Here is a 25,158-nt window from a genome sequence, read left to right as displayed (position 1 = left end):
CAGAGAAATTGACTGATTGGGTTGCAGTTTGTCAAACAGCTTGCAGTAATGTAGAATTTAGAATGACTCATAAGAAGGGTGTTTATTGTGGAAAATATGTTCCAAAGTGTATGAAGAGAATAAAGATTCTTATTATTTGGCTTACTATAATATTTACTGTAGCTGTAAAATTAGGTCATTCTGTGCTCCCTTAAATATATATTTTACACATGTATGAATCTCAGTTAAATAATTATGAATTGAACAGTTGAAAATCCATTATGGAATGTAACAATATTGTGAAAAGGAAAGTTGCCACTCACCATATAGCGGAGATGCTGAGTCGCAGATAGGCAAACAAAAAGACTGAAGTCATGTGTGCGCGAGTTGCGTTTGCTTGAGTGTGTTTGTCGTCTAATCTTCACGAAGGGCTTACTGGCCAAAAGCTTTATTTGTGACAGTCTTGTTGTTGTGCCTGTTTGTGACCCAGCATCTCCGCTGTATGGTGAGCAGTAACTTCCCTTTTCACAATATAATTATTTAATTTGATAGATAAAGTCTACTCACCAAGCAGCGGCAGAACACACACATAAAAGATGGTTGTAATTCGTTGCTTTTGGAGCCAGTGGCTCCTTCTTCAGGCAGAAGGGATGAAGGGGAAGGAAGAGGAGTGAAGGAAAAGGACTGGAGAGATCTAGGAAAATGGATAGATTTCGAGAGGGTCACCCAGAACTGCGGGTCAGGGGAGACTTACCGTACAGAATGAGAAGGAAAGACTGATTGTTGGAAACTGCATCAGACGAGATTTGAAAACCTGAGAGATTAAAGGTGGAAGACAGGGTAATATGCAGACAGAGATTACTGCTTAAATATCATGCATGAGTTAATAAGAGTGAAAAGCTAAGTGCATTGTATGTGACCAGAGGTGGGAGGGGGACATTGAAAAAAGATATATGGGAAAGACAATGAAAGATGTAGAAAACTAAAACGGAGTTAAGCAAAGAGCAGTTACAGTGAAGAAATGCTGAGACAGAAAAAAAGGCCAGATGGATGGCTAGAACGAGGTACATGGTGTAGTGCTAGTTCCCACTGTGGGGTTATGAGAAACTTGTGTCAGGGAAGAATCCAGATGGCGCATGTGGTGAAGCAGGCACCAAGGTCATGAATGTCATGTTGCAGAGCATGCTCTGCAGCAGGATATTGTGAGTTGCCAGTATACACCTCTGCCTATGCCCATCATCCTAATTGATAATTTGGTGGCAGTCATGCCGATGTAGAAGACCAAACAGTGTTTACATAACAGCTGATATAAGACATGTAGTTTCGCAGGTGGCTCTCCCTTTGGTAGTATGTGTTTTGCCAGTTACAGGGCTATTATAGGAGATGGTACGAGGGGCATAGGTAAGTCTTGTAGCGGGGACGATCACAGGGGTAGGAGCCATGTGGTAGAGAGATGGGTGCAGAAGGAGCATAGGGTGTTACAAGAATATTGCGGAGATTGGGAGGGCAGTGGAAAGATTTTCTAGGTGTGGTGAGGAAAATTTCAGATAGAATGGATCTCATTTCAGGGCATGATTTTAGGAAGTCATACCCCTGTCGAAGTAGCTGATTAACGTATTCCAGACCAGGGTAATACTAAGTCACCAATGGTGTGCTCCGAAGTTATTTTTTGGCGGGATCAGCAGTACCAGGATTGGATGTGATGGCCCAGGAAATCTACTTTTTAACTAGGATGGTGGGGTAATTATGTGCAGTGAAGGCTGAAGGCTGTGATGAGAATGGTGGTGAATTACAGTAAAGAGTCTGCTTCTGAACAAATACATTTGCCTCTGATGCCAAGGCTATATGGAGGGAACGTTTAACATGGAAAGAATGGCACTTGTCAAAATGTAAATATTGTTGTTTGTTGGTAGGTTTAATGTGGACGGAAGTATGTAGCTGGCCTTTGTTGAGGATGAGATCAACACCAAGGAAAGTGGCATGGAATTCGAAATAGGACCATGGGAAATTTAATTGGGAGAGGGTATTCAGAGTTTGCAGGAATTTTAGCAGGTCAGCCTCACCATGAGTCCATGTGGTAAAGATTTCATCAATGTATTTAAACCAGACCAGGGGCTGAAGACATAGATCCCAGGAATGCCCCCTCCAAGCAACCCATGAAAAGGCTGCCATAGAAAGGAGCCATCCTGGTTCCCATGGCCGTACCCCTGATCTGTTTGTATGTCTGCCCCTCAAAGGTGAAGTAGTTGTTGATAAGCATAAACTTGATTAATTTGAGTAGGAATGATGTCGTAAGTTTGGAATCAAGTGGTCACTGACTGAAAAAATTTTCAGCAGCAGACAGACCATGTATGTGGGGGATGTTGGTGTAGATGGAGGTTGCATCGATGGTGACAAGCAAGGTGTGTGGTGGGAGTGGGACAGGCCCGGATTTCAGATGTTCAAGGAAATGGTTGGTATCTTTGATGAAGGAGGGGATAATTTTGTCAATAATTGATTGTTTTCTCAGTTAAATAATCGATGTATTACTCATTATGAAACATGTAACTCACTGTTTAAATGAAATGCTGTGCCTCGTACATGAAGGTTAGAATGTTCTAAGTGGATCTGAAACTTTGTGAAGACAATATAGCACTTTTATAACCACAGAAATGAAATTTTACTGAAGTTATGCTAATGATGGCGGGACAAATTACCATGATTTTGCTGTATTTCTGTATGAGTTTCATGCCTTTTCATAACACTAATACATATCATGGTATTTTTCTTTACATTATGACATCTGATGGATTAAGCTGTAAAGATGCCAATGCCGACAGACAGATGAATGCATGTGGTATGAAATGTAGAAAAGAAGTTGCTGCAATTGACTACTGCTTAATATAAAGGTGAAGAGAAACATCAGTGTTAAGAATTTCATTGAAGTTTTCCATGTTTTGACATTATGTTAAAACTCTAATCCTGGAATGATTTATAAGGGAACCAGAAGTTATCAGACATAAAACAGTGAGTTTTCTTTGGATTAGGAAATAGGGAATTCAGAGGCACTGCATGTACACACTTTATTTCTTAGCCACATTTTACTGTTAATAGTATTACTCATTGTTTATAGTTATACATTTTCAAGGAAGCTTACAACCACCTTGCTTGTAAGTCCTCAAATATTTGTGCAGTTACCTTGTACATGTGCATCCAGCACTGCAAATTTTTGCAGTGATAATCTTATATATCAATACACGAAATTCATTATCATACAACTAAAAATCAGTATATACCCTTTCCTGATACACTTAGTATTGCTAGAATAACTCATACATATTTTACTAATTCATGACATGCTGCCTGCAGGTATTTGATGAGGCAGTCCGTGCTGTATTACGACCAGAACCTCAGAAAAGACGCCAAAGAAAATGTGCTATACTGTAAAAATTAAGAACAAAAGAACTATATGTACAGAAGTGTGTAACTCGATTACACTTAAGGTAAGAATGTGATAAACATTTTTAAGGGAAGTAGTTATGTGTTTTAGTTTAAGTGTGCTCTAGAGAACTGAAATGACTTCTAAATAGTTATGGTACTTACAGGAAAAAAGGGAGCAGAGCTTGGCGTTCAAACTTGGTCAGTTAGTACAGGAGCTTTCATGTGTAAAATTGTGGTGGCCTAGCCCCCTCAGTCTTGAGCTTAGATTTGTTTGAGCGCAGAGTTTATATTGGTGGCCAGTTCGTTGTTCTGTGGCAAAATAAGACTAAAGTATTGAATTTAAAAAAAATTGTGGTTCACACAAATATTAGGACATGCAGCAGATATGGTAAATCAGGATTAGAATACATTTTTCATGCTAGCAGTGGCATCTTTTCAGGGATTCCTTTGATGGATTTTAGTTATAAACTGAAGACTGATATACATAAATATGATTTATGTAAGTTCTGCAAAATGTTATTTGATTATATCTGAAAATACAATCTAAACACTTTTCACAGCAGGGGACTTCAAAAAGTAAGTTACACACTACCATTGCAGGTCATGTAACTTTCATTGAATGCTGCGCTACACACACAAGTGACACAGATACACAGCATTATTTTTCAACATAGTCACCAAATGTGTGTAAGCAGTGGTCTGAACGTTCTACCAATTGCTCAGTTTCTCAGTGATAGCTACCAGCTTCTTGAACATTTCCCATGTCTGTGTGGCTTTGATCGAATTATTGGCACCATTTCCCTACAGCTCTATGCGACATTGCGTTTGGTCCATTACCCCACCAGAAATCTATGGGGAATCTGTGCAATTTAGATACTTTTCCCACAAAAATTGTACTGCCCATCTTACTTAGACTTCGGAGCATGTTTCCTGTTGCTGTGCCATTTATTTCCCACACTGTGATGCATCTGTTGTCCATATGGCATTGTGTATGCAGGAAAAGCAGAACATCTCATCTAACAACGCACAACTCTTGTTATGCAGTGATCTTAGCTTGGGAAGACAAGCAAAACTTATTTTTTGAAATCACTAAGTATATTGTCCATTCTACAATTTTTCTATGACATTGTAAAAAAGATACTTTTTTTCGGCAAAACAGTGACATATTTGGCATTCAGCAATCTGCGCAAATGTGAAACTCTTATGTCCAGGAAACACACATGTGAAACAACTTGCTGCATTTTATTCTTCATCTCAGGTAGATGGCATGGAACAACATTGCTGTTGGTGGTGGCAAAGGCTTTGTCTACTGGAGCATTTCCTTGCATTGTCTTTGTCAACACATTCCTCCTCCTCTTCTTCTTCTTCACTCTCTCGTTCCTCTTGTATTCTCTCATCTGAATGTGAAATTACAGGTTATTGTTGAATGCAGACCTAGTGTTGCATTGAAAGTATGTATCGCCACATTGTTGTGAGGAAACAAAAGTAATATAAGATACATTAACTTATTACATCTTATTCTTAACACCTTCTGCTTCATAATTACGAAAAACAAGTAGGTATTATCTTTATTTCTCAAAGCCACACTAACACTGCAGAAAACAGGTTTCTTCCATCAGATGCGGAAACTTGCTGGGAAATTGCAGAAATGAAAACAAGTGTTGCACAGAAAGCACATAGCGTAAAGTACTGGCTGCTAACAGGCACAGTAAGTTTAGTTATTTGTCTGAGCTAACGGGGGGGGGGGGGGGATTGGATGTAGCTTATATGCTATGTGAGGACTGAGGAAGCTAGACAGAGAAATGTAGAGTCTGCAAGAAAAGTAATTTTACATCTTGAATTTTGGAAGTGTGTGTTATGTTTAATTTTTTAATTGTTCATTCTTGTAGAACAATTACTTTTTATGAAGTTAATTGCACAACCCCAAAAGATTATACCATAAGAAATCAAGGTGTAGCGGTATGCAGAGTATATCAACATTTCTCTGTGGGTATGAATATAATAGAGGGAAACACTCCACGTGGAAAAAAAATATATCTAAAAAGAAAGATGATGAGACTTACCAAACAAAAGCGCTGGCAGGTCAATAGACACACAAACAAACACACACATACACACAAAATTCAAGCTTTCGCAACAAACAGTTGCTTCGTCAGGAAAGAGGGAAGGAGAGGGAAAGACTAAAGGATGTGGGTTTTAAGGGAGAGGGTAAGGAGTCATTCCAATCCCGGGAGCGGAAAGACTTACCTTAGGGGGAAAAAAGGACAGGTATACACTCGCGCAAACACACACACATATCCATCCTGATGGATATGGATGGATGGATTGGATGGATATGTGTGTGTGTGCGCGCGAGTGTACCTGTCCTTTTTCCCCCCTAAGGTAAGTCTTTCCGCTCCCGGGATTGGAATGACTCCTTACCCTCTCCCTTAAAACCCACATCCTTTCGTCTTTCCCTCTCCTTCCCTCTTTCCTGACGAAGCAACCGTTTGTTGCGAAAGCTTGAATTTTGTGTGTATGTGTGTGTTTGTTTGTGTGTCTATCGACCTGCCAGCGCTTTTGTTTGGTAAGTCTCATCATCTTTCTTTTTAGATATATTTCTCTGTGGGTAATAAGACAATGACATATACTTAAAATTGCAAAACAAGCTAAACAGATGTTTTGGTCAACATATAGACATTCGGTGGACATACGTTCAGTAAAAGGTAATACCCATTGTGGAGATGCTGATTCGTTTATTTCAATCCAAGTGGCTCATGAAATGTATTTATTGTCTTTTTGCTTAAAGATTTGTTCAATTTGTGGGCAATAGTGACAAGAGTATTGCGTTACACAGATTCCTTGCATTCAGATATATTTGTATTGGTGTTGCAGAAGTCAGGACTATTGCACAGCTGGCCACAGAGAGATTTGTTGACCATGGAGACAGAATTAATTTGCCGACCAGGTCAAAGTTCAGAATACAAGCAAGGTTATTTGTCATTTAGCGGTAACTTTGCTCAGAAAAAAAAGTTTAAATCTGGACTAGTGCCATAGGTATATTCTTTGATAGAGTAGAAACTAGCAGGTTGTTTCAATTCATATTATACCTGACTTGTAACTAAAAGGCTTTGAATGTGTCCAGTTGGTATTAAGAAGCTTATCATTTGTGCATTGTAGGCCAGTTTTTGTTTCTTGAACCTAATCCTAATAGCGTGTACAGTTTCTGAATCATGGCTCCTCCAAATTTGTTCAGGGCAAGGTGTACTACATAGATGAAACTGGAGGTAGCAAAAACAGCACCTTTGCTTATGACTGATATTGTCATTCCACATCCAGACTTTTCAGAAATAAGTGGATTATTTTTTATTTGTTATTTTCTTTTAATCTGTTATCTGGAAGCAAAACAGATGAAATGATGGAGACAAGTTAGAATAACTAAGCAATTCCGTGTTTAATGAAAAAATCACACTAAAGTACCTACTTAAAAAATATAAAAATAATTTAAAAGATGGCGGTGGCCATTTATCCTGGTGTACATCTGGTTGGCAGTCATACTGGTGTAAAAAGGTGTGCAATGCTTGCAGCGGAGCTGGTATATGACATGGCTGCTTTCCAATCTGAACTTCCCCTTGTTTGAAATCACAAATTTTGTAAGTTATTGTTCTTGACCACCACATAACATCTCACTACATAGCACTACACTACATTCCTGTATTTGGTATCAGAAAAAAACCTAGATTACCTCATTTGTCTGGGTAGTTAGCCTCTGGCATGCTGAGTTGCAACTCAGGGTTCACAGGAGTTGTACTGCAGTGCTACTCAAAGTTGAAAGGATTGGGAGGTAGCTGCAGGATATCAGGAAATCCTTCCTCGTTCTTCTCGAGGCTTATTTCCTGGCTGCTTCTGGAAGGTTGTTGAGATGGATCTTCTCTGGCATTACATCTCGTTGTCATGATGTATGGCCTCTTCTTGGCTGTCTCTCAGCTGTGTGGGCTTGCAGCTTGTAAGCTGTGTCTCTCGGCTGTGTGGGCTTGCAGCTTGAAAGCTGTCAGCAATTTCAGCTTGTACCAAAGCTCTACATTCTGTATTATGTTATGCACAGGTGTATTACCAAAGACATCCCTATGTTGGTGTGTAATATGTTGGCTAACGGCACACTACTGGACAATGTGATCCCTGTGTACTGATTACTCCACATTCACAAGTATCTGTGGTATGCTGTCATATTTTTATCAAGTATCTGGGGTGTGTACCATGGCCTGAATGGTTCTGTGCAGCTTCCTTGATCAGAAGGAAGTATGACATTGTTGATTTTTCTTTAACATTAGGAAGGAACAGGTAGGTTCTCCTTTCTGTTTCTGCCCTGTCCCAGATTTCCTGCCTTTTTCTATCAATGCATGCCTTTATTTTGTTATTTTATGCAGCTTTTGTGTCTATTATCTCCTCCAAGTCATCATATTCAACCTTCTTGATTTATGGCTGTATGAGCCCCAAATGTTCAACCATATCCCACAATAGTGATTAAGATTGCATTTTGGTACGTTCTTTATGCACTTAGAGACAGCTGGAAGCTTCTTTGGCCATTGTTGCTATTTTGTTCGCTTTAATGCCTATCTGGCAAACAATTTCTGTTTGTTTGGATTTTGTCAATGCTCGTACCTAGTACCTATAAAATTGTTTTCTCTTCTTAGAACGGCCATTTAGTCTGATTATGTGATCTCTTTATCATGATAATACATATAAACTGCTTTGTGTGCTGCTGCTGTTAATTTATTTTGTGCACACCAATTGCAAAGTTATGCAAGAACTTCCCCCACTATTTTCCCCTAATTTAGCTCTTATGTTGTCGGATACTATAATTAGTATATTGTCTGCATAGGCTATGCAGCCTGTAGTGTGTGTCATAATCTACAGCTGATTCAGTGAAAGCTCTATGCCAATATCCCAGAATTATGGACCACAAACAGAGCCCTGTCGGCAGCCTTTGGTGATGTTTTTCGCAGTTTTCTTTGTGGAACATTCCAGTTTCACCTGCCTGTCTGTGCAGTAATCTTGTAAGCTGTTACAGAAATTCCTGAGACAGTCCATCTGTCTCGGTCTTTTGAACAGTGCGGGCCACCATATGTTATCGAATTCCCCAACTGTTTCAGTCATTATGACTACAATGAATACTTGTCATCTGATGTGTACAAAGTATGCATTGTGTGATCTACTGCATCCTTAGTGGGTTTCCCTTTCTTGAAACAGTATTGCTGGGGGCTCATGCCAGTTACCCATCTGTGATACCTCGGGCGGCGGCACAGAAAATTTTCCTGTAGTTTGGCTAGGGCATTCAGCAGGCAATCAGCCGGTAAGATTTCAGTTCTTGTGAGTTTTTATTGTACCCCCATTTTTGGTATAATGATATTTGAGATTTCGCATATTTTGGGCACCCGTCCCTGCAAAAGACTCTCATTTAGCAGCATTGTTAGGTATGAGACAATTTGGTTTACTAGCTGTTGCAACACTCTGCCATAATTCTGACTGGCCAAAGTGCTTTCTTCTTCTTTAACTTCATTATTGCCAAGCTCACTTCTTCCTGGACAAATGGAATCTCAATTCTATTGTTCACATGCTGCTGTAGTACTCAGACCGAAGATACTGATGATACTCTGTGTCTTTCATCATCATATTGCATGTCTTATCTCATTAGGCACTCCTCTGGTGTTCCAAGTCTGTCATCGTCATGCCATCGGAGTACCTCAATCTTAATAATACAGTGGGTAATCAAACCTTGTTTGTTGGAAGTTTGTCTGGAAAACCTCATATTTCTGTTACCATTTGATGCTTGATGTATGCCTCCCATTTTTCTACTCTGGTTTGATGTAACAGTTCTTCATATTGTTGCTTAACTGCTCGATAGAAAGCTGTCTTTGTCATTGTGTTTCCCTTAAGGATGTATGATAATATCTCCTCATCTGCCTCGCTTTGCATCTGAATGACTGTAGGGCCGGACATTTATACCCCCTTGCCAGCCGCTGTGGCCGAGCAGTTGTAGGCACTTCAGTCTGGAACCGTGCTGCTGCTACGGTCGCAGGTTCGAATCCTGCCTCAGGCATGGATGTGTGTGATGTCCTTAGGTTAGTTAGGTTTAAGTAGTTCTAAGTCTAGTGGACTGATGACCTCAGATGTTAAGTGCCATAGTGCTTAGAGCTATCATCATCATCATCATCATCATCATTTAAGACTGATTATGCCTTTCAGCGTTCAGTCTGGAGCATAGTCCCCCTTATACAGTTCCTCCATGATCCCCTATTCAGTGCTAACATTGGTGCCTCTTCTGATGTTAAACCTATTACTTCAAAATCATTCTTAACCGAATCCAGGTACCTTCTCCTCGGTCTGCCCCGACTCCTCCTACCCTCTACTGCTGAATCCATGAGTCTCTTGGGTAACCTTGCTTCTCCCATGCGTGTAACATGACCCCACCATCTAAGCCTGTTCGCCCAGACTGCTACATCTATAGAGTTCATTCCCAGTTTTTCTTTGATTTCCTCATTGTGGACACCCTCCTGCCATTGTTCCCATCTACTAGTACCTGCAATCATCCTAGCTACTTTCATATCCGTAACCTCAACCTTGTTGATAAGGTAACCTGAATCCACCCAGCTTTCGCTCCCATACAACAAAGTTGGTCGAAAGATTGAACGGTGCACAGATAACTTAGTCTTGGTACTGACTTCCTTCTTGCAGAAGAGAGTAGATCGTAGCTGAGTGCTCACTGCATTAGCTTTGCTACACCTCGCTTCCAGTTCTTTCACTATGTTGCCATCCTGTGAGAATATGCATCCTAAGTACTTGAAACCGTCCACCTGTTCTAACTTTGTTACTCCTATTTGGCACTCAATCCATTTATATTTCTTTCCCACTGACATTACTTTCGTTTTGGAGATGCTAATCTTCATACCATAGTCCTTACATTTCTGATCTAGCTCTGAAATATTACTTTGCAAACTTTCAGTCGAATCTGCCATCGCAACTAAGTCATCCGCATGTGCAAGACTGCTTATTTTGTGTTCACATATCTTAATCTCACCCAGCCAGTCTATTGTTTTCAACATATGATCCATAAATAATATGAACAACAGTGGAGACAGGTTGCAGCCTTGTCTTACCCCTGAAACTACTCTGAACCATGAACTCAATTTACCGTCAACTCTAACTGCTGCCTGACTATCCATGTAAAGACCTTTAATTGCTTGCAAAAGTTTGCCTCCTATTCCATAATCTTGTAGAACAGACAATAACTTCCTCCTAGGAACCCGGTCATATGCCTTTTCTAGATCTATAAAGCATAGATACAATTCCCTGTTCCACTCATAACACTTCTCCATTATTTGCCGTAAGCTAAAGATCTGGTCCTTACAACCTCTAAGAGGCCTAAACCCACACTGATTTTCATCCAATTGGTCCTCAACTAAAACTCGCACTTTCCTTTCAACAATACCTGAGAAGATTTTACCCACAACGCTGATTAAAGAGATACCTCTGTAGTTGTTACAATCTTTTCTGTTTCCATGTTTAAAGATTGGTGTGATTACTGCTTTTGTCCAGTCTGATGGAACCTGTCCCAACTCCCAGGCCATTTCAATTATCCTGTGTAGCCATTTAAGACCTGACATTCCACTGTATTTGATGAGTTCCGACTTAATTTCATCCACCCCAGCCGCTTTATTGCACTGCAATCTATTGACCATTTTTTCCACTTCCTCAAATGTGATCCTATTTCCATCATCATTCCTATACCATTCTACCTCGAAATCTGAAACATTACTGATCGCATTTTCACCTACATTGAGTAACTCTTCAAAATATTCCCTCCATCTGCCCAAGGCATCCACAGGATTCACCAGCAGTTTTCCTGACCTGTCCAAAATACTTGTCATTTCCTTCTTACCTCCCTTTCGAAGACTGCTAATTACACTCCAGAATGGTTTTCCAGCAGCGTGACCCATAGTCTCCAACCTGTTTCCAAGCTATTTGAACCTATGGCTTCAGCATCGGATCCACTTCCTTGACATGACTGCCTCTTGAATTCTCCCTTTAAAAGTTCCCAATTCGCTTTGCATAGATTGTATATTCACTCAGTTGGATGTTAGCATCTTAAGTCATTATCTGCATCTGTAACGGTGAAATAATTGAGATGATTGTCACCTGTTGTAAGTTTGTTATGGACGTCCCAGTTTGCAGTATAGTCACTGACTTTAAAGTTTGCAAGGATTATATCTATATTTGTTACCACACCTGCATGAGTTTGGTAAGTGATATGAAACCCAAATTTTTGTATAGACAATCAGATGGTGCACAGTGAGAGCATATTGGTTACCGAGCGAGATGGCGCAATGATTAGCACACTGCACTCGCACTTGGAGGACGACAGTTTAAACCCATGTCCAGCCATCCAGATTTAAGTTTTCTGTGAATTCACTAAATTGCTCCACGCAAATGCAGGGATGGTTGCTTTGAAAGGGCACACCTGATTTCCTTCCCCATCATGACACAATCTGAGCTCATGCTCAGTCTCTAATGACCTCAATGTGGATGGGACTTTGAACCCAATCTTCCTTCCTTTTTTCCTTCAGGATATCAGTTTCTTTTCTTTATGGTTCTTTGCAGTGTGTCCATAGTCATGACAGTCATAGTCATGACAGTCAATTTTCCTTCCTTTTTTCCTTCAGGATATCAGTTTCTTTTCTTTATGGTTCTTTGCAGTGTGTCCATAGTCATGACAGTCATTTGATGACAACAAGGTTGTCCTGCACCCTGATTGACTAAAACCCAATGTATATTCTGTTCCGTGTAACCTACTGTACACTGAACTTTGGATTTACCTGCAGTACATATTTTACTGTCAGCTTCCCCCGTGGCTCTGTTTTAAATTTGACTTTTGTTTCTTGTAAGAATTGCTCACTATCTATAGTTACCTTCAAGTTCTGTTTATCTTTTCTTAGCTCTGAAATTTTTGTCAGCTTCCTACTTTCCTTTTCTGTTTCAGATATGAGTATATTGTTTGCTATCTTCGTTTTCTCAGTTCTGATCTCTCTCTCTCTCTCTCTCTCTCTCTCTCTCTCTCTCTCTCTCTCTCTCTCTTTTCCAGATCAATTAGCCCTATGAGGCGCATGTGTATTTCCTTTGCATCTTTTTCTGTTCTTAGATTTGATGAATAGTGTGCTACATTGCTTGGCTTGTGCACTTTCAGTCTTTGATTTTGTGGTGGCCACTTGAGTGAATGGTGCAGTGGCTGCCACACTAGTGAATGACCAGACTGTCTTGTCTTTATTTTCCTTGCTGAGCCTACGATTTTCTTTTTTAAATTTTTTATATGCTCAGTCAGTTTTGCTGGTGATATTGCCCGATGGGTGAGTTTGTATTTTAACTCTAGTATTTTTGTGGCAGTAACCTTCACGTTTACACAGAATTCCTCATCAGTGTATTTATATTATGTCCTCAGGTTTGTCTGATCTACTAGTTTCTGAGTACTCAGAAGCTTTTGTTTTCATGAAGGGCTTTGCTGCACTGTGTGTCACTTTTTGCATCATTCATTTTGCATGGATGAGATGCCGAGGTGTTTTTGTGGAATCACTTAGCTTATTAGCGCTCATGTATATGTATAAACACTATTGTTGCTGAAACGTCTACTCTGTCCACAATCTCTGATGTCTCATGTCTCATCCATCTGTAAAGGTGATGTCTCCAGTATACGATAGTATGTTAGCGCTGTGTCAGTCCAATACTGTTGTTAGCCCCCACTCTTTGCTCCATTACTAAATTGGTGATTGATTGATGCCTAAGGATGTGTTCTGACAGCTCATCCCTTCTTTTAGACAAGTTGTGCCATAAATTTCATTTTCCCCAGTTTGATTCTGTGGTGTCACCACCAGACAACACACTTGCTTGGTGGTAAGCTTTAAATCGGCCGCGGTCTGTTAGTATATGTCGGTCCCGCATGTCGCCACTATCAGTGATTGCAGACCGAGGTCCGCCACACGGCACATCTAGTCTAGAGAGACTCCCTAGCACTCGCCCCAGTTGTACAGCCGACTTTGCTAGCGATGGTTCACTGTCTACATACGCTCTCATTTGCAGAGATGACAGTTTAGCAGCTACGTCATTTGCTACGACCTAGCAAGGCACGATATTCAGTTACTATAATTCATATTTTCAACAGTGTATTCTGAACAGATAATATTGTGAATCATGTACCGTCAAGAGCGACGTTCATCATTAATGGATTAAAGTTAGGTATCAAACTAATTACGTCCACTTTCTGAATTCTCATTCCTTGTCATGTTCCAGACCTAACATCAGTATAGTTCCTCCCTCCTCACGCCAGCCTGCGTGAGCTAAAACGCGTGCATTTAGGCCTCCACTCGTAACACGGTGTTGGCTCTTCTGCTAACACAAAAGCTTCAGTATCGCTTCATTAGTTATTCAATCTACCTATCTAGTCTTCAGAATTCTTCTGTAGTGCCACACTTCAAAGGCTTTTATTCTTTTCTTGTCCGAATAACTTATCGTCCACTTTCGTACAAGGCTACACTTCAAACAAATAGCTTCAGAAAAGACTTCTTAATACTTAAATTTGTATCATTAACAAATTATTCTTCCTCAAAATTGCTTTCTTGCTATAGCAAGTCCGCTTTTTAAATCCTTTTCACTTTAGACATATGCTAACCAAATAATTCAGCTACTGCTTTTAGTGTTTAGTTTTTTACTCTAATTCCTCAGCATTGCCTGATTTATTTCGATCACATTCCATTACCTTTTTCTACATTGGTTGATTTCATCATACGACTTCTTTCCAAGATTCTTTCTATTCCATTCAACTTTTTTTCAACAGTCCTCGGGACACATCCAATGAACAGACACCACACATTCATATAAGTTCTGTCTTTTGATGTTCCCTATCAAATGACTCTATGTCTTTCTTCTCCAATGGAAAATCCAAGATGGAGTGTAACAAAATGTAACATTCTACAGTGTCATTATCCCTTCTGGTGCATGTTGGGGCTTTTGTTTCACTGATTAATGTAATATGGTACAGTATCAAATATCATTGCTGAATTCTTGTCTGTGTTTTCAAGCAAAAAGTGTGTTGATAACTGTTCAAATTTCATTTGATTTGAACAACAATAAGGCATTTGCAACAAACCCACTGATTGTTCCAACGTATGAAAGAATGAGGCTACTGCCTTTTCCATCTGGAGCTTTCATTGTTCCTCGTGCAGTCTCATCAGCCCATGGAGTCGGTCTGTAATAACCAGCAGTTACCCACATTTTGTCCAACCAGACGATTCTGTGAGCTTTGCACTTAGATACTGCCCTCAAAAAATGGACTAGGCAATGATATCCTCCAGTTCAGGCAGAACTCTTCTTCCAGAAAATGTCTTCCATCAAAACACTATCTTCTTTAGTACCACTGAAGGGCCATTTTCCCTCCCAAAAACAACTCACAATCTCATAGTGAGAGAAGCAGTTGCTTCTATGTGCTATATTCTTTCCTTGTGCAACTTGTTTGACAACTTGACAAGAGGCCCATAATTGTCCCTTTCTTCATAAAAATAGCAGCATACATTAAATACAAGCTCAAGATATTGGCTCCTTACGTTAGTGCCCCTACTTACTTTCCTGCAGTTTGAGGAAAAGGTCATATCACATAAGTTTGAAATGAACAATATGAGACTAAATCAATAGGTAATTCACGATTGGTGTCAAATGCTTTGCAACCACACAGAAAGTGTAGCACCAGGTGCGACCAAGAGTTGTACAAGTGGCTGGCAACACTTGTCACCAAGCCAACGTTTACGAATTCCAGAGATCAGTTTGGTGCTAGATCGTCCCCTCCATACAATGCACTCCACATGTGTGAAGTGTTAGGAACCTTCTTTTAGCGGCCTAACTAAAGTGTTCAATAATTCTACTGTGGATAGTGGTTGTTACAATGGAATTTCAGGCATGATACTGAAAGCAGATACAGAATATATATTACGTAAAATCAAGGAAAGACATTTGCTCACCTATAGCTGATTGATGTGTGGTGCATAGAAACACACAATAGAAAGCAGTATTCACATTAGCTTTCAAGCTCTTGCCCTTCCTGTAACAAAAGTGCGATTCACATGAGCAACCACATAGACACCCAAACAAACACATGAATAAGTATTAGTTATTGTTTCTTTCAAACAGAATGTGTATTATATAGTTCCAAATATCTAATAGTATTATGGTTTGAGGATTAATAATCTATTGGTACCCCGGGGAGGGAAATTGCTTATATCAATAAACTCTGATATGGAAATTTAAGGATTCAAACCACCTTCTGTTTCCTTAACTCATTTCAGGTGAATGTGCAATTTTTCCTTATTCCTTGGCCAACATGCTTCCCCATCAATTTCCGAATGAGCTGCTGTTTCATCCGTAATGATTTGATGGTAGATGAGGCAATCCTAAAACTAAATTGTGTCCTTCATAACGTAAATGGTAAATGTTCAAGCACCAAAAATATAAGTTTGCAAATAAATACGAAGGAGGAAAGTTATATTATCACCTCAGACTATATGGCATGTAAAAATTTCACACCACTGTTTTTCCTCATTAATCCTGTTAGCTCATCTTGGTTTCTGTAGAATTCAAAGCTTCTAAACTGTAGATGAGTTCTAAAAAAATTTGGAAACAGAACATCACAGCAACCAAAAAATACATCTCAAGAAGTATTAATACATTTGAAGAAACACAGCTGTTATATGAAACTTGTTAGCAATTTCGTATAACATCTGTGCTTTAGGGTCCAGAAATGAAAGTTTGCTATATATTTAAGCATTTTAGAGATGTTCTTACTTTTACTAATGTCAGATCTGGCCTATATGACCAGATACACTTTTTCAACAAGAACCAGATACACTTTTTCAACAAGAACTTGTACTTCAAACCAATCTGATGTCTCTTGACATATAAATAAGTTTTTGTACTTGAAAATGGCCCAAGACTGAAGTTTGGCTTGTACGGCAATAAAATAAAAATTGTTACAGTCAAATGGTGGCAGCATCATTAAAAAAAAAAAAAAAATGTGGCTGTCTGTTTCCTTACGCCATTCATTATGATTTACCCATGTGTCTGGCAATACCTCATCTTCCTCATTTTTGTGGTCTTCTCCATGGTTTCCTATTACTGTTTCATATCCTCTTCTATCATTCCCAGCTCTAGCGTTAAAGTCTCCTATAATCACAGTCTTATTAGGTGTTTCAGATCTTCCAGTTTAGTGATACTCTTCCTACTCATCTGTTTCACATCCTATTTGAGAAGAGTAAACATGGACTACATTAAGAATATTTCCTTCTTACCTCGCTTAGTCCGGTTATCAGTATGTTCCATTCTGTCATCAACTGTCTGATTTCGTGTATTCTTGCATCTTTGTCTAAGGATACAACATTAATAGTGCCAATTCTTTTATATTTCTTCAGACAGCTCTGTATTTCGCTGGGACGCTGGCAGATCTGTTCAAAAGCTTTGTCACTTTCGGTATTGGTTTTGGTCCGAGACTCATTTGATTGTTGAAAGCAGATTGGTTATCGACTTCTGGCTTGCTGGGTCTAACATAGCTTCGCCAGAGCCCTGATGGCTGGCACTTTTCAGGATTCCTATAGGGCCTTCACACCTACCATAGCGGTCCTGAGGCACACACAGTCCCCAGATGGAGTGAACGAGAGAGAAAAAAATAACTCGTGGGCAGAATGGTTCAAAAACAGAACAGAAAGGAGCATAGTAGAGACAGATGGAAATGACTAATCAGGGCATCAAGAAAAATGATAGCATTGGCTAAGAAAATTTTTTGGGAAAAAGAAAATTTTAAGGATGAAAAGAAGATATTATACCACACATTAGGCAACAGAAGGAAGCAAAAAGAAATTACTTCAAAAGTCATCAACAAAGAAGGAAAACCCTTGCAGGAGGAAGTAGAAGTTTTGAAAGTTCAGAAAGAATATTTGCAAAAACCATATGAAGGACAGGATGAAACAAATACATGTGATAAAGTAGAGGGAGATGAAAGAAATATGACCATCACAGAGGAAATAAAAACAGAAGATCTGCAGATGTTGGATGTAGAGAAAGCTTTATTAAAAATGAAAATTGGGAAAGGAATAGATGACTTCACAGTGGGAATGATCAAAGCCACAGGACCTTTCGAAATTTAGTGCCCATATAGAATAATGAGGATAGTATAGACATACGGAAAGACTGCTCATGATTGGACAAAGCCATTTATTGTACCTATCTTTAAGAAGGGTAACAACATGCTCTGTGAGCATTATGGAGAATAGCACTACTGTGCCACTACCCGAAGATTTACGAAAAGATAATTTTGCAGAAAATCGGGAATAAGATAGAACCACAATTAAGAGAGGAACAACAAGGATTTCAACCTCATAAGATCAACTGTAGATGCCTTATTTACAGCCAGACAGTTGTAGAAAAGAAATGGGAGTTTGGGAAAGACATCACAATTGCATTCATAGATATAAAGAAGGCATATGACACTGCTAGAAGGAAAGAGATATGGCAAATTCGAAGTAGACTGAAGCTGTCAAAAGGAATGTGACTGAAAATAGGAAACATGCACAAGAAATGTCGGAATTGTGGCTTAATAAATGGCAAAAAGATTACAATGCTTTCTAACGGACAGAGGGGTCATCAAGGGAGTGTGCTCTCACTAGTGCTTTTCAATATAGCCATGGACATCATAAGGAAAGTTCACCAAAGGTCAATAACAGATCATATTAAAATTGCAGCATAAGCAGATGTGATGATTTGGGAAGAAATGAGTGGGAAATGGGAAAAGAAGTAAAGACCTGGCAGAGTGTAATTGAAGAAGCAGGCGTGGAAATAAGCTTAACAAAAAGTAAAGTAATGGAAATCAGGAAAAAAATGAAAAAAAAATCAAGGATGTGATTTGTAGTACTGTAGATACTGTTGAGTATCTAGGAAGTAATATATATATGAATATAATAGAGGGAAACATTCCACGTGGGAAAAATATATTTAAAAAGAAAGAGGATGAGACTTACCAAACAAAAGCGCTGGCAGGTCGATAGACACACAAACAAACACAAACATACACACAAAATTCTAGCTTTCGCAACCAACGGTTGCCTCGTCAGGAAAGAGGGAAGGAGAAGGAAAGACAAAAGGATATGGGTTTTAAGGGAGAGGGTAAGGAGTCATTCCAATCCCGGGAGCGGAAAGACTTACCTTAGGGGGAAAAAAGGACAGGTATACACTCGCGCACACACACACACACACACACATATCCATCCACACATACACAGACACAAGCAGACAAATGTCTGCTACTCACTATATAGCAGAGGTGCTGAGTCACAGGCAGGCACAACAAAAATACTGTCAAACAAGTAAGCTTTTGCCCAGAAAGGTGTGTATGTGTTGCAGTTGTGTGTGTGTGTGTGGGGGGGGGGGGATTGCTGTTGTCTATTTTTGACAAAGGCCTTGTTGGCCAAAAACTTATTTTGTGACATTCTTTTTGTTGTGCCTGTCTGCGACTCAGCACCTCCACTACATGGAGAGTAGTAGCAGCTATCCTTTTCATAATACTGTTACATTCCATCCTGGATTTTCAACTATTCTTTCTCAAGTGCCATAAATTTATTTATATTGCAAGTAGAACTGCTTGAAAGTTGTGGCTTGAAAGTGGGTCTGCAACATCCACAAACCATATCAAGTACTTGTTTTGTGTCGTGATTGATCAGATATGTTCCAAAGTAGTCCTTGCAGGTGTGTAGAAACTGTTGGCTTCTGAATTTCTATTTTGACTCTTTTACAGCTGCGAAAAACTCTACATGAACTTTCTGGATGGTGTTTGCAGGAAAGAAAGAAAAGAGAGACTGTAAAATTGTAATAATTTAAAAATAACATTTCATAGCTATTTAAAATGTCTGAATGAAGACTTTTATGCAATTTTGCATTGTTCACGAACATTCTAAAATTTGTTCTTCCTTTCAAAAATAATTTTGCCTATGTGTTATTAATATTGTCTTGTCGTATAAGATTAAAAGAATCTGTACTTGTAAAATATTCACTTAAACATATATTTCAATTAGGTGATGATTACAATTACAAGCCTTTGAGTTTTCATCAGACTGTTAAAAACCAAACAGTTTTCTGCAGTACTCATTTAGAACAGAGTATGTAATTGTCAGACTCAAATCATTTCCCTTAAAGACTTTAAATGTGGTAGAAAATATAAATATGTGGAGTGAGTTTAGTGAACACTGACTCAAAAAGTCACATGGTGATTTAGCATTTGGTGTATGTAAAATGGAAGTTGAATTCTTTTTCATTGATCTGGAAGTTGAATTCTTTTTCATTGATCTGTTTTTCAGTCACTGAAGTCTGCCACTGGAAGACTGCCTCTTCATCCAGCACCTGCATTTTAAGAATATGTGAAGAGTATGACTGAATTATATGACCAGTGGGACAAAAAAACCATTGTGTTCAGAAACAACTTTTTGGTTTATACAAGTGATTTGTATTTGCAAAACTTGAACTGCTTAGACTAAAGTTTTATTTTTGCTGTTTTACAGGGTGATCTTCTCTGTAGCTCAGGAATTTTAAAGTGAATGTAATACTTATAGGTTAGTGAAAACTGTTTGAAACGCAAAACTACAAGCTTTGCATGTTCATTAATTTTATCTCTTTTTTTGTGCTCTATTCCTTTTTGTATGGGCGAAGAAGAGTGATGCATAGCTGTTACAAGGAGTAGTAAATCATTATTTACATAAATGAATTACTGTGCCTCACACCAGCATCAAGATTGTGACAAATAAATTTCCACAATAACTTGTGTAATGTTTCAACTACTACTTTAAATTAGATGATTGAAGTCAGTATTTAAGTGATAGGTGATCACTGCTGTTGTATAGTTACAGAAATTTTGTAAAGAAAATGTGTTTGATATGCCACTGGCAGTTCTTTCCTCCAATTACAATAAGTTCTTTGTGAACCAGATCCCATTGTTTTCATGATGGATCACTCTTTTGGATGGCTTACATTACAGATTAGATTATCATCATGAAAGTCGTATTTTCTCTTACTAAGCTTGTTAATCGCAGATAAGAGTGACAATAGATCTCACAGTTTTTATTCTCTTTAAACCCTTTGCATGAGATATTCAATAATAAATTTCTCAGTTCCATTTTTACGCAATGGGATTTGATGTTTACCACTGTTTGCCGTCCGTGATCACTGTACCTAGTTTGGCACCCAAATTGATTAGAGTTCACATTATTTCAAATAATCTTTTCATATGATGGAAATTTCTATCGTAAATCATATATCACATTGGCATTTGGGAGTTTTGTCACACAATATGTGACGCTGTGGCCAGTGCAATAGAAACATTAGCAGAATCTCACTTCATGTGTTGTCTTCATGATAATTGTCTGTGTCATGCCTTAATATCTTTGTTTCCTACTTTTTAAAGTCTGAATCATATTGTCAAATAATTGAAGAAATTCGTGCAACATCAAAGATGGAAGGAGTAGAGGAACATATGTGACCTCTTTTCATGGAGTCATAATAATAGTAGGTCTTCTAAAGTTTAGGAACAGAAACAGTGTGGCAATGAAAGTATTCTAAGAAATTTTATGTACCTAATATTTTGAATTTCTTTACTTTTGTTATTGAAGACTTCATTGTTGAAGTAGTAAAGAAAACCTTGTGGATGAATTATTATTGTATTGTAGTTATTGAAGACAAAGATCTGTAACTGTTTGTAGTGTCATACCTTTGTATAAATAAAGATGAATCTCCTTGTGTATGCCGCAGTAGCGTAAATTCATCAAAAATATTTTTCAGTAATGTTTTTAAATTACTTTTTAAACAGTAGTGATCATGTATTACGTTGTGTATAGCACTATTTAAACTCTAATGGGTGATCAACATCAGAACAAAAAGTATTATGAAATATTTGGAACGTGTAAGAATGTTTGTGATCATGTATGGACAGTTACCTTCATTATATGTGCTGTTAAAAAAACTTTTCTTTTCATATTGATGCTTGTTTTTGGTAAACTTTTCAAGTAAAAAGATTATGCTTTTTTCATTTTTTAACACAAATTTGGGATATCACTCATGTTAACTTTTTGTGAACAATAAATATAAATGTAAATGTAAAAGTGATCTTGCAGGTTATATGCAGAAATGAAAACTAAATTCTCAGGTCTTGGAATGAGGGCCCCTTTCATTCAAATTGAAATTTTTGAATAAAATTCCTACATAGTTTCTTTCCATTTTGTGTCCTGTATGATGATTTTTATGAAATAAAATGTCATTCAGTATATTTCAAGTTCCCAAAATCTTGTTGCAGTTTCAACAATGCTTAACTTCCTTGAATACAAAATAGAAAATTCAGCTTACATTTCTTCCATGTATGGAAGAAATCCATTGTATGGATTTCCTTTTACATGGCTCTCTGATTTTTGTGAGCTTTTTGTGTTATGTTAATTATATATATGTATGTCACACACAGATTTTTTTTTCGTTTATCATTATAAGTAAGAAGTAAACAATGGAAAGTCCAGTATAGGGTAAGAATAATAATAATGGAAAGGATAGATTGCAGCTTACCACTTAGAGGAGATGTTGATTTGCAGACAGGCACAAGAATACTAGGAAAATTTAATCTTTTGGGCAAAGTCCTTCCCCAGAAGCAGAATTCTCACACATTCAAGCAGCAGCAGCAGCAACAAGAACAACAACAAGTGCTGCCCGTGAGAATGTGGAGATATATGGAGGGAAGGTATAGCATTGGCTGGGGTTGGAGTGGGGGAGTAGAAAAGGGAAGAAAGTAGAAAAGAGGAAAGGACTTCTAGGCACATTGGTAGGATAGAAAGTGAGTGCGTGTACTGTAGCAGGAGTAGGAAAGGGGATAGGGAGGTGGAGGACAGGGACTAGCCAAGGTTGAAGCCGTGGGGTTACGGGAACAAACGATATGTTGTAAGGATATTTTCCACCTGCGCAATTTAGAAAAGCTGGTGTTGATCTTACTTCATGAACATTATATTCTGAGGCAGCTGTCTTGAATCAGTAATAAGAGTACTAAAAGTGTGCCTATTACTAATACAGAAATAATTCTTGAGGTGTAAGCAAAACTTCCCATCACCCCCCCCCCCCCCCCCCCCCCTAGCAGATTGCTACTTACATCAGATGTAGTTGTAGTTGGGCCCTAGTGGCCAGACAGTACCATGTGTCTGAATAGTTGAGTGAATGTCAAGAATTCTACTTCTGGGGCAGGACTTCGTCAAAAAGCATAAATGTTTTTAGTATTCTTTTCACTGTGCCTGTGTGCAACTCAACGCCTCATCTATGTGGTAAGCAGCACTCTGTCTTTTCCATTGTTATTGTAACAAGTAAATTATTCACTCTCCATGGATTGTGAAACTGTTAATATGTAAAATATAAATAATGTTTGAAAGGTGCATCAGTGTGCTGTTCTTAAACAGCTAAGTTTTGTGTTCAGGTGGTAGGAGTGTTATTGCTGAAATAAATAAAGTGAAGAAGGGATACAGTGCACCTTATCTCATAAATAATGTGGCTAACAAGGTCTGATGTGAAAAAGTCTCAAGTTTCTTGGAACATCTTGTTGTGCATAACAACTAGGTTTTGAATTTACATTGTTTCTGCCATGACAACCTCCCAACGACTGTATCCCTCCAGTTTGTGAGAACTTGTTGTGAGACACGATTTTAGCCCACTCTGCTTAGATACACTTTATTAATATTGAGAAATCTCGGATGGTGTGAATGTCTTTTCTGAGACATGTTTGTTAATACTTTTCATATTTCTGTTTTATGGTACACATTACAGTTTTGTTAGTACAAAGTGCATGTAAAGATATTTGTAATGTCATTCTCCGTTGAGTCTTGCCAGATTGCAAATCTTGTGATTTTCATGCTCATGAGCCATTCTTGTTGCTATCCATAATCACAAACTGACATTAGCTACAAAATGTCCACCTCATGAAAGGAATGGTCTCAGTATCATTAAAGTCTTTTAAGTTACATCATGTAATTCACATAAACTGTTTTTGAAGACTTGTCAACATTACTCCTCATGTCTGCTGTCTCCAAGCCATTCTGTTGTTATTGAATACCATTATGTTATTCTGTGAGAGATGTATTGAATTATATATCATACATTTGAAACTGTGTATTGTAGCTTATTTGTTGTAAGAAAATTCTGTTCATTTCCCTATTGCAAACGGTGCAGAATGCTGTTATGAAGTAGGTTATGGTGTATATTTGATACTGTTTCTTACCTTTCCTAACATAACTATTGGGGACATAAATGTGTGTGTAGATTTTTTTTTTCCATACAACATTGTAATTTTTGTATACAAGAAACCAGAACTATAACATAATCTGGAGGTGCTCTGTTTCGTGCATTAGCAGGGTAATTGACGACAATTCCATTTGTGCTGTAGTTTATGTGGACTCTGTCTTTAATAATAGCATTTGCGTTTTTGAGTACTTGTGGCCTTAAAAAAAACTCAATGCATTTATCCAAGTGTACATGACACTGAACAAAAATATTGATTTTAGTATTATAATCCATCTAGGCAAGAATGAAGCAAGAAAGTATTTGATCTTACTTCATGAACATTATATTCTGAGGCAGCTGTCTTGAATCAGTAATAAGAGTACTAAAAGTGTGCCTATTACTAATACAGAAATAATTCTTGAGGTGTAAGCAAAACTCTGGAAAATGTTCAAAAAGGGCTACCTAAAAATTGAGAATATTACCAGGAAATGTAAGCCTGTCATGTGACTGATCCTGTGTTTTCATTGCCTTATGAAAGCATTTACATAAACTCTTGAAACGCTTTGTGCCATAGGGCATATAAAAAGAATGTCATTTGTAATTGATAATTCATCTGCAAACGTTTACCTGTGTACTTCAGAACACACTTAATATTGAGATTATGGAAAAGATATTGTCATTCTTATAAAAAACTGTTTTTGTGTTTCCTTTGCACTAATATCTTGGCATATTTGTTGAAATTTATGCTAAAATCTTGGCTATTGTAATAACAGTGCTATTTAACCAAAGTCGTAATGCCAGACATGGTTGCTGGTGCATTTTTAATATTCTAGTCAGAGATAATTTGCAAGATATATTCTGTAGTGATATTTATCTAGTTTGTGATTTTTTAAAAGAGGGAGTTGTTTTAAGGTTTGTCATACTATATTAATATTTTTTTATTATTTAAGTTTTGGCTTTCATTATGTAGTGTTTTGTACTCAAGGCCAGAAGAAGAAAGTGATGAATGTTGTACATTTACTTTCATAAATTTTATATGAAACCTTGAGATAATAGTTATTTGTCTGACAAATTTATAACATACAACTGTATTTAGTTTGTGATGTGTTAAAGCAAAAAGAACTAGCAGTCACAAAGCAGCACAAAGTGTAATTATTTTCTTTGTAATTGTATGTGTATGTAAACAAAAAAATAGTTACAGCACAAAATTTAATTAGACTGAAGGGCCATTGTTTTTGTTTGTGATGACTTTAGTTCTTAGTGGATGATGTTTTTATGGAGAATAGAAAATCTGTTTCGGTGTATAATATCTTAAATATTAAAATTTGCCAGCTCTGTTCCAAAAACATTGAGATAGGAAGAAAAGAGCATTTAAACTCAATTGTATGGAGAAGTAACCATTCCTTT

General features: G+C 38.0%; 1 protein-coding gene across 1 annotated transcript in view; it reads left to right on the top strand.

Annotated features, from left to right (window-relative positions):
- The window catches only part of LOC126089145 (ras-related C3 botulinum toxin substrate 1), a 95,804-nt gene extending 73,336 nt beyond the window's left edge, over window positions 1–22,468 (top strand). The window contains exons 6-7 of the mRNA XM_049906888.1: window positions 3,328–3,461; window positions 19,815–22,468. Of these exons, the coding sequence (XP_049762845.1) occupies window positions 3,328–3,405 (78 nt within the window). The 3' untranslated portion in view covers window positions 3,406–3,461; window positions 19,815–22,468. The remainder of the gene's footprint in view (window positions 1–3,327; window positions 3,462–19,814) is intronic.
- The last annotated feature ends 2,690 nt before the right edge of the window (window positions 22,469–25,158 follow it).

This window comes from Schistocerca cancellata, chromosome 1 (genome assembly GCF_023864275.1).
Source record: "Schistocerca cancellata isolate TAMUIC-IGC-003103 chromosome 1, iqSchCanc2.1, whole genome shotgun sequence".
NCBI lineage: Eukaryota > Metazoa > Arthropoda > Insecta > Orthoptera > Acrididae > Schistocerca > Schistocerca cancellata.
Note: the sequence above shows the minus strand (reverse complement) of the source record. Positions and strands in the feature narration are given on the sequence as shown.